Source organism: Molothrus aeneus, chromosome 9, assembly GCF_037042795.1.
Source record: "Molothrus aeneus isolate 106 chromosome 9, BPBGC_Maene_1.0, whole genome shotgun sequence".
Taxonomy (NCBI): Eukaryota; Metazoa; Chordata; class Aves; order Passeriformes; family Icteridae; genus Molothrus; species Molothrus aeneus.
Window position 1 is genome coordinate 26116532 of NC_089654.1, and position 10363 is coordinate 26126894.

The 10363-nt window shown below is 45.2% G+C and overlaps 2 protein-coding genes across 16 annotated transcripts in view; one reads left to right on the plus strand and one right to left on the minus strand.

The window, feature by feature from the left end:
• Positions 1-982, minus strand: part of LOC136560263 (BMP/retinoic acid-inducible neural-specific protein 3) — a 202186-nt gene extending 201204 nt beyond the window's left edge. The window contains exon 1 of the mRNA XM_066555985.1: positions 689-982. The gene's annotated coding sequence lies outside the window, so the exon portion shown is untranslated. The remainder of the gene's footprint in view (positions 1-688) is intronic.
• LOC136560264 (uncharacterized) lies at positions 21-9850 on the plus strand. Of its 15 annotated transcripts, none has more exons than XR_010784101.1 (4): positions 1070-1840; positions 3205-3370; positions 8487-9302; positions 9585-9850. XR_010784101.1 is itself a non-coding variant. In XM_066555988.1 (3 exons), the coding sequence occupies exons 1-2, from the start codon at positions 1170-1172 to the stop codon at positions 1976-1978; spliced, it is 699 nt and encodes a 232-aa protein (XP_066412085.1). In that variant the 5' UTR covers positions 1070-1169; the 3' UTR covers position 1979; positions 2107-6398. The 15 variants fall into 15 exon arrangements, 3 of the variants coding, with proteins under 3 accessions (XP_066412085.1, XP_066412086.1, XP_066412084.1); XR_010784102.1 differs by having other exon boundaries at positions 8487-8532; XR_010784112.1 differs by lacking the exons at positions 8487-9302; positions 9585-9850 and adding exons at positions 21-502; positions 637-849 and having other exon boundaries at positions 1687-6398.
• The last annotated feature ends 513 nt before the right edge of the window (positions 9851-10363 follow it).

The window sequence follows — 10363 nt, forward strand, 5'->3', positions numbered from 1 at the left end:
GAGGAGCGAGCGGCTGCAGAGGCTGGACAGAAGCCCTGGCAGCAGCAGGACAGAAGCCCTGGCCGCCGACCCCGCTGCTGCCCCGGCCCCCTCCCCGCCTGGCCACTGCCCCCTCCCAGCACATGCGACAGGGCTGGAGGTCTGGAAATCCTCTCCTATCCCTTCTGGAGAATCCTTCCCCACCCCCAATCCTGTGCGAGTTCTTCGGGGGATGGGGGAGAGCAGCGAACTTTTCCAGCTGCTCTCCCCCCGCAGGTTCGCAGACATTCCCCAGGATGCTCCCGGCTGTCTCAGCCAGCAGCAATCCCGTCCTGTCCTTCCCTCGGCACACTGAGCCCTTCCAGCGCCCACGTCTGCAGGGGTTAACCGGGGGATGGAGTAGGTACCGTGCCTGATGGAAACATGAATAAAATGTGATGAATAAGCAGCGGAACGGTGGCTCTGGAAGCGGTGCTGCGGTGCGCGCTGCAATCAGCGCCGAGCGCGGTGGCTGGGAATGAACGTGAGCAAAAAACTGGTGCTTCCTAATTCCTTCGAGTTTAGAAAGTGGAGCCAGCCCGTCGGGGAACAAGGGGAAGCAAAACTTTTTTTTTTTTTAATGTATCTTTTCTTTTTATTTCTCCCTGCTGTTTTTAGCGTCCTTCCTGTTGGAAGCACGCCACCTGAACGCGAAATCAAACCTACTCACCGGGTGAAATTGCAGGAGGCGAAGCGGCTGTGAATAAAACGCATCCCGGCTCCGAGCATATAGTCCATGATCTGCGGCTTCAAGCTAGAGGAAGGCTGAGCAGGCTGGGGGGACTTTGGGAACCAGCAGCGGTTCTGCGTGTGTGACAACCCATTTACACCGTGCGTGCCTGTCTGTGTGTGTGTGTAGGGCAGAGAGAGGCTCCAAACCCGAAACGGGGGGAAAGAGGGAGGGGAGAAGGAGGAGGAGAGAGGGAAGCAAACCCGAATAGCAAGAGGAGTTGCAAAGAGGGATGGGATTCGCTGGGGTAGATGTGGGGTTGGGTTTTTTTTTTTTGTTTTTTTGGTTTTGTTTTTTTTTTTTTTTCTGGTGGTGATGGAAGCGATTCTCGAGGAAAGAATAACAAATTGTGGGATCTCAGCCGCAGGTAGGAGGAGAGGGGCTTTGCCCACGCAGGTGGAACCCAGACGAGACCGCACCGATGATGGAGAGGCTGGAACCAGCCGGGAGTGTCGGAGAGCGCCGGGGGCTCATCCCGGCAGCCGCGGCCGGGGGGGGACGCTCCCCTCTCCCCTCGGGACCGAGCTGGGGCCGGGGGCAGCTCCCGGGGCACGGCGGGGACAGCGCTCGGCTCGGGGGCAGCTCCCGGGGACAGAGCTCGGCTCGGGGACAGCTCCCGGGGCTGGGTCACGGCAGGGACAGGGCTCGGCTCGGGGGCAGCTCCTGGGAGCAGGGCTCGGCTCGGGGGCAGCTCCTGGGAGCAGGGCTCGGCTCGGGGGCAGCTCCTGGGAGCAGGGCTCGGCTCGGGGGCAGCTCCTGCAGGCTGCGGGTGGCGCAGCACCAGCCTCTCCTCCTCCTCCTCCTCCTCTGCCTCCTCCTCCTCCTGCGCCCGCAACCCAGCGAGCCACGGCGGCGATCCCGGCCGGGTAAGAACATACCTGGCCGCCACCCTCGGCCAGCCCTTTGTTTCTCATCTTTTTATTTCATATTTTCCGCAGCCCTGCTCCCCGGCCGACGCCGCTCTCGCTCGGACCCCGCGGCACGGAAGGGATGCGGAGATGCCCGAGCGGATTTTGGGAGCGACCCTGCTGCGGGGAGAGGGGATGGGCGGAAATTCCCCTGCTCATCACACGAGTTCCTCTCCTGCCCCGGGTAAGCGGAGCATCTCCCCTCCATTTCCCCCGCTTCTCGATGCTTCCAGGCTCTCGGCATGGAAACAATGACCTGGCTCGGTGGAAAAATCACCGTTTTTCCTCGCATAGCGGCTCCGGAATACGTGCGGAATTTTGAGGTGTGTGGGGTCCAGCATTTATGGAGCTTGATGTATGTCCTCCCCCCCCTCCTGGTCCCTCTTCTACACGCGTGCTGTGAACAGACACGCGTTCGTGGCTAATAAAAATGCTTTTCCCTGGGTATAGTCGGGCTGAGAGCTGAGCACGGCTAAGGTGAAAGGCGGTCCGTGTCAGGAGCAGCGCGCACGGAGCTCTGGCATCCCTGCAGAGGACGGGTGCAGCTCACGCTCAGCAGGATCAATGAGCGCAGTAACCATGAGATTATGAGATGTATGTGCCAGGCAATATGGAGAGTTACACCAGCACTCATCTGCTGTGCTGTGTGCGGTCTTGAAATGAGATGGCAATTTCTAGGTTTTTATTAAGAAGCTTTTTGTCTTCTTTCCATTGTCTCTGTAAGCACCAGTGTGGAGTATTCGTGTCTGTTTGCCAGCCTGGCAGCATTATGTTTGCAGAATCTGCTGGGGAAAAGTCGGAAGCCGCAGGAACCCAAGATTCCTCTGGCATCGCATTGGTTTGTTCCTGTCAGCATAGCTCATCATTCTTATGCTAAAGAATCGTGGAGTGAGCTGATCATAGCAATGATTTACGCTGCTTGGGGCTATGCTGATTTTTTTTTTTTCTTTAGCGAGGATGTAAGAAAAGGAGTGAAGGAAGGATGATATGGTTTGTAAAGAAAATCACTCGGTGTACATTTCAAGTGTAGCGGCTGTTAAATATGTAGATACAGATACGATACTTCATGCAGTTATAAAAACAAAAGGTGCATTTGCCTCAGGATATGATTTCTCTTACAGCAACAGGTAGCAAAGGCTCCTCTGCCCCCTTCTCTGCCCTTATCTGCTCTCCTTCAGCTCCTCCTGACAAACTGAGGTTTAAAAGGTCAGCCTGTTTATGTAAATATTGTGCTTTCCTTAACAAAGACCGCTGCACATCAAGCTTGCGGTGACTGTCAAATAGATTTGGGATTCGAGGCATTCAGTAAGGGCACTGTCCGTTTTCTAAGACTGATAAAATCTGGCAGAAAACAAAGGACAGACGCAGTGTGTGCCTGGGATGGATCAACAGCGCCAGGGAGCCCGTGGGCAGCAGCACCGGCACGGCAGAGTTCGGTACTGCAATGTCCACCGGACCTTCCCATCGCTTGTGCGTGACACAGGGACCCCCACGATGTACAAAAAGAGATTTGCTGCCGTGCTAATGCCTTTCTGCTCTTTCCTTCAGGTTCTTTCTTCTCTCGAGTGATGTCCTAGGCTGAACTTGCTTTGCAGCTCCTTCACACCAAAGGGAGCTTAAATCGGCCAAGGAGGATTTTGAGTCTGACCAACCTCACCCTCCCAATGAAGGAGATGGACTTCATTAGTGCCTGGCTCAGACACTTCTCACTAAGGTGGAGTTTCTATTCCACGGCATCCAGAGGTGCAGTGGACAGGCTGGTCTTTACTTCACTGTGCTCTTTTTCCCTCCCTGCCACCTTCTTTCACCTGCAGAGCAGGACAGCTTGGTTTCCTCAGGTAGCATCAACTCTTCTGGGTCTTTTCCTCTTTAATAAGAATATTCCGATATTATTCACTTCTTAGAATCATAGAATTATGGGAAAGGACCTTAAAGATTATCTAATTCCAGCCCCTTTACCCATTCCACTAGAACAGGATGCTCAGAAAAGATTATGTCCATTACCAAAAGGTTAAAAAAGTTACTTTGGAATTACAACACAGATATTTCCCTGTGGTCAACTCCAAGACTAAATTGCCACCACAGTTTGACTTGAGCCCTTATAATCATTCTGAAGCAGAGTTAAAGGGTTGTAGAGGATTATGACGCCTTTTGTTCAGTGGTGTTAATAATCTATGGCCTTAAAATATGATATTATAAAATCTCATTTTAGGGCAGAGTACTGAAGTCACAAACAATGGAAGAAACTGTACTTAAATGAGACAGAAACCTAGATCCCCACCAAAAATGCTAAATCCAGACTGGGACCCTGTCTGCAGCAGAATCTTGTGAGGGAGGAGTGGTACATCAAATTCTCTCTTCCCAAAAGCCTTGTGGCCCTGAATTAGAGGTCATTAGAGTCTTTTGTCCTGTAAATCTGCATTTAACAGCAGCGTTGGTAAACACATTTTAACAGCTTACCCCATAACATTTCTTTTTCCTACTTCATATGATCAACTTTTTGGTCCTCTTTCTTTCAGAACCTGCTAAGTGCTTCTCTTTAACTACTGAAAAATGTAATTTATTAAGGCAGCTCAGTAACTAGTCTTAGTTTGCAACAGGCAAACCTATTATGCAAACAATACTGTCACCTTCTTGCAGTGACTTCCTTCTCCCAGCTTTAATGAATTCCCTGCATGCTACTCTGCTGTAAATTCTCCATCTAAAAATTCCATCCACTATGTGATGTGTCAGGGGAAACCTCACTTGACTTTTGAAACAGTTGGGAGGAGCAGAATGATAACCTACTAAAGTGCCTTGCCCTTAACAGAAATTATGGCAAGCAATTAAAGTTGGAGCAAAAAGACTTAAGCTTTGGACTGCTTATGTTCTTAGTGCTTTAACTTGGGTGAAATTTTTTTTTAGAAGTCTGATTTGAATGTCAAATTTGCATATTTATCCAGAAAACATAGGGAGTGCTTAATTGCCTGTGTCCAGCATTCATATTTTGCTTGGGAAGCAATGCTTCACATATTCATGAGTTTCATTTCTAGCTCCTGTTTGCACCCATTAATTGCCCTGCGTATCTAAACAAGCCCTGTAGTTGCTCATTACAGAAACAAATGGGCCATATTTCCAATATCTCAGAGACACCTGGTCACAGAGGAGATGCTCCTCTGGTGCAGTGGGTCTGGCTGGGCTGTGAAATAAGCACGGGCAGGAGACCTTTCTCCTTTTTAATGCCTTTAATAAAAGCGATTGGCACGGGTGGGCAGAACCGACAGGATCGCGCTCACGCTGTTCCCAGGAGTGACTCCCAAGAGTGACCCAGAGGAGGAGGACAAGTACAGCTTTGTCCACTGGTCTGTGGGCAGAGCTTGGGGTTGCATCCTCACAAGAGCATCAGAACATTCCCCAACCTTTTGGTTTAACATTTGAGGTCCTCTGTCCTCTAGCCGACATCTTTAGGTTAGGGTGAGGAGTAAAAAGGGTCTTGGCAGATACTGGATTCTGTTCCTCACATCTAAACATCACTTTGATTTGTCAATTTTGTGTTGGCTCGTTGTTTTTAGGGGGTTTTGGCTACATTTGGTGAGGGGCTTCTCCTGTTGCATGCTGGTTCTGATGTCATTTGCATGCCAACGCCGATGTCCCCTCCTCTTCATGGTCTGGGTGCCACCCTCCAGGAAGCAGCAGGGTGTCACTCGACAAAAGGGGGAATTCTTAACATCAACGACAGGTGATTACAACAACAAACAGTTAGAACTCCACCCTGGCAGCACTAGCCCAACCTGTGAACTCTGCAACCTTTTTAAAACAATGGGCAGCTTTTCTACTCATAACAGGCTGGGTTCTTGCTCCCAGAGCATCCCTCAGTGCTGTGCTCTGCCCTGGCAGCTGGAAGGAGCAGATAACACAGCAGCTTTGGCTGCTGCTGGGCAGGGCTGGCACAGCTCCTGGCTCTCAACATTCCCTGCCATGGAGGGGCAGGGAGAAGGCACAGCCAGGCCAGCTGCCCCAGACTGACCAAATGGACATTCCAGAGCATTCAGACACAAAAGATAAGTGTGGGTAGAGGAATGGGGAGGAGGATGTGTTATTTTCAACATTTACCTTCCAGAGCAGCAGCTCCATGTGCTTCCCAGGAAGAGACCAGACCTTGCTAGCTGATGGGAAGTAGAGAATAAAATCTTAAGGTTTTCTCTTTGCTTGAGAGCACACGAAATTCCCTTTTGTTTTAGTAAACTGCCTTATCTCAACCTATGAGTTGCTGTCCATCTTATTTCCCCTGCACTGTCCAGCTGGAAGGGGGTAGAGCAGCTTGGTGGGCACCTGGCATTAACAGAGCTATGATTCACTTGATAAAATTGTGCCCACTGAGTTTTTCCTTCCTTGCAGAGGTGTCACTTTCATATTTTCCCCAATAGCCTTTCACCCAGGATTTTTCTCCTGGAAAGCTGAAAAGCCTCAGAGAAAAAGGAAAACAATAATTATCTGATTTACTTCTCCTGTGTTTTGCTCCTTTGGAATGTGTTTGGAGACTGTTTATCCACAGGTGATTGTTTCATTGGTTTTTGGTGTGAGTTGTTTTCACTCTTTGGCCAATCAGGGCCAAGCTGTGTCAAGACTCTGGAAAGAGTCAGGAGTTTTCATTATTACCCTTTTAGCATTCAGTAAGTATCCTTTCTGTATTCTTTAGTATAGTTTAATCTAGCATTCTTTAATATAATATAATATAAAATAATAAATTAGCCTTCTGAGAACATGGAGTCAGATTCATCATTCCTTCCTGCCATTATCTGGGGAGGACACAAATACAATAGAGAGGAGATTTTTTTTTAGGATCTCCCAACATTTCACCTACAGAAAAATGAACCAATACTGTATGTATTTTTTAATTTTTTTCCCCAAAATATCAAAGATATAAAACATGTTTGCTTATTCACTTGCCCCATCCTTTTGGCAGCTGGGGACAAACTTAAAGGCTGGGTTTTTTTCAGGCTCTTGCTGTCATTGGAGCACCAGTTTTTCTAGAGAAAATAACCTCTTTGAAGGGGTGGTATTTCTCTACTAGAAGGTGTTAATTGCAAGACCTGTAAGCTGAACTCAGCTGATATAGCCAGACACATTTGTCTAGGAGAGACAGAAAAGCACCTGAGATGTGGAGGCACAAACTTCTGCAGGGCCTGCCAGCTTCCTGAGCCCTGCTCTTGAAAGATTAAGCTTTAAGATTTATTCTGTTGAACCTTCCCAGCTGCTGTCATCTGTGCCAGGCAGGGTGATGTGAGGTTCTCTTTATGGCTGTCCTGGGACAGGCTTGGTTTACACTTGTTAATTCTTAAGGGATAGAAGGCAAAGGATGTCTGCTGTCACACAGTGTGAGAGGGAAAATCAGCACTTTAAAGTGCTCCCAACCTTGATATTAAAGCTGAAAAGGTCAGCAGGAAATGAGTTGTCTTCAAATCCATGGGACAATGACAACAGCAATGTGCTGCAATACATTCCTGACTCTATTGCTATTTTTTTTGAGTTCAGGCATATCTTGCCAATGTTTCAATGACCAATAGCCATGCAGGGAAAAATATGGGTTTGCCATTTTTAAAATATCCTCTGATGTATTCAGGTATTTCTTCCACCTAACTGGACTTTACAAAATCACACAAAAGTCTCTGTTAATTTCAAGAAATGTTTGCAGAGAAAAAGGTAAAGGGGGAGATGCATTTGAAATCATGTTGAAGTGTTGTGGAGGAGATTCCTGTGCATCAAATGCCTGTTTTTCTTTAGAAAAATATATTCAGTTACTGAGAAGGTCTATGAGAGTAGTATAATCTGTATTTCTTTGGTTGATATGATGGAGAGAGAATGGAGGCTCCTCTGCCAAAAGCACTGACTACCAGCAGTGTGAGAAGCACTGACCTCTGCAGATTTGTAGAGGAATTGAGGTGTAATTTTAGTGTGCTTGTGTTTAAATAAAGGAGTCATGCACCTCCTGTTGGGTTTTAGCCCCGTGTGACCTCCGTGTTGACACACAGAGCTAGAAAAAAATCCTACCATTGGTGCTGTGTTACCTCTGTGTAGAAAGGAATCCCTTCCAGACCAGGCAAGCTATTAACACAAAAAGCCTCTTCCTATTCAGTTTGGACCTGAAATGCATTTTAATTAATGGTGTGGGACAGAAAAATAGCTGAAATTAATAGAAGACCCCTCAATGAATTTTCTATAACACGTGTAGAAGAACAAGACCCACATTCAGAAAAAAATGAGTGTTTGGAAGGGTGGTGGAGTCAAGTGAAGTTCAGATGATGCTCTGCAGAGTCAAGAAATTGCACAATAGAAGGGCAGAGTTTTGCAAAGTGGCTTTGCTCTGAAGAAAAACTTGTAGAGAATGCAACTTGCATTTAGAAAATAGATTATTTTACAGATATTGGTTCCATTTGATAGTCATTCCCTGAATAACATCTGCTGCATTATCTCAATAAATCTGGTTATCTCCCACAGAAATGAGCTGAGCAAAAGATTTGTAGTAAGTTTTGAAAATAACCTTTGTTATTATGTGTCATTAACTCATAAGAATCAAACTACATGGCCACTAATGACACTGAACAAGAACAATACAGTTTCTTGAACATTCTGTTCCATGCCTTTCCAGTCTCTAGCCTGCACTTAAAATACAGCAATTTTACAAGCATTTCTCATTTGCCTAGGCTAGGGAGTTAATGAGATAGAGAAAGCATGAAGAATTTGTATGGATGAACTCCATTTACCTAATTTCCAACCCAAACATAACAATATGAAAAATAAGTGATATGTGTGTAAAATTGTGTATTATTTTTTTTTTTTGCTTTTCACAGTTCTTGTCGGCAGCAATCTGGGTTGAGTCCTTGTGGCACACAACAGGTATGTGTCTTGTCAGCAGCAGCCATCACCCTTTTGACATTTCTCCCAGCTGCTGGGGGGTGAGAGTAGAGAGATATCAGCTTCTCTTCTCAGTCACAATGGAAAGGAAGCAGTAAAAAAACCAAAACTTCCTCTTCCATCATTTATTTGATTACGTTCTCCATTTGTCAGAGGAGTAGAGCAAAAACCCACATGGATTTTGTGAAGCACTCATGCTTGTGAGCATACATTGAAAACTTCAGCACATGAAGATGGCTTCATGTCTTTAGCATGTTTTGCTGAATCACATGGCAGCAGGAATTTATTCTTTTGAAGTGTTGCAAAATGCCTTTACCAGAGCCGTGTTTCAGTTGCATTTCTTCAAATGAGGTTGGAGAGAAAGTAAATGAAATCTCAGAACCTGGTTCAAAAAAGACATAAGCTCAATTTCAAGTTAGCTGTGTTGATTTTGCTCAACCCTAGAAATAACATTCACTTTTTGGCATAACTCTGACACAGCAGAACACTGTCTTGTTCCTAGAGGACATTAAGAAACCAGACATCCATTCTCTTGCTTGGTTTTTTTATTAGATAAAGACAAGAAAAGTAACACTGCCAAAGTGTATTAACATGGGATAATCTCAATGTCCCTATTAGTTGTACACTTTAAATAACAGAGTAAAAAAACCCTACAGGACAACAACAAAGCAACCCTAGGGAAACATTCTCACTGAGCACTACTTGGGCTGCCTAAAGGAAATGGAAGGTCTTCTCAAATTGGAAGTTATTGGGTAATTAATTGCATATAATTATATAATTGGCATATTATATATACATATAAAATATCTAATATATATATTTAATATAATGTATTATATAGAATAGATATGTTCTACATAATATATATTATATATAAAATTATATATAACATATAATATATAAAATAGATATGTAATATATATAATATAATATATATGTATAATTATATATATAATTACATAATTGTCATTATATAATTGGCATTATGTAAATATTATATGGTGAGCATATATGTTGGCATTTGCTCTTTTTAGGCAATTGAGCTGAATTGAGCTTGGAGCTAGAAGATGGTATGTGTATTAATCCCGTTGTAGCTGCTATGGTTTAACCAGCTTGTACCCTACAACTCTACCTTACAGTTAGTGCTCCAATCATTTTCTACTCTTTAGAAGTAACCCTAGCCTGATTCTTTTCCCAAATTCAATAGTCAGCACTCTTATGTTTTTAATGCAAAGACTTGCATAAATAGCAAACAAACAAAAAAAATTGCTGCTACAAATAAATGAAGAAAATATTTGCAGTTTTTCTGATTTGTGAATTAGTAAAAAACCCCAATTTTTCTGTATCATTAAAATAAGAAAACCAAGGGTAAGGCTATTCATCTTGTGCTACAACAACAACAAAAAAAAAGAATTTTCAGAAATTAATTTTCCTTTCACAGTAGGAGGAAAAAAGACCAGTGAAGTACAAAAAAACTGCTCTAGTGCCACATCTTCAAAACAAGTGACTCCTAACAAAAGTAGACATCACCAATTTTCCAAAGCAGCCGCTGCTCATAGCCTGGCTTGGCACCAGTCTGACAGTGGGAGGTGGTCAGGGGTTGCCTTGGCATCAGCTGGGGCTTCTGGTTTAGCCTTGTTGTTATTGCCTAGGGGTGGTTTTTTACAGTCACTGAACCCTTTTGGTCTCAATCCATGAGTTTTTCTCACTTTAGCCTTTCCTGTTCTCCTCTCCCATCCTGCTTTAGGGTGGGAGGAGGAGTGAAGAAGCAGCTGGGTAGTTGTTAGCCAAGGTAGTTAACTCTCCACAGGCT

What these genes read in the sequence shown, in the direction of transcription:
- LOC136560264 (XM_066555987.1), top strand. Translation starts at nt 1,170, where the DNA reads ATGATGGAGAGGCTGGAACCAGCCGGGAGTGTCGGAGAGCGCCGGGGG. An exon ending in GAGTTCCTCTCCTGCCCCGG is followed by an intron (nt 1,841 to 3,204) that starts GTAAGCGGAGCA and finishes TCTTTCCTTCAG; the next exon opens with GTTCTTTCTTCTCTCGAGTG.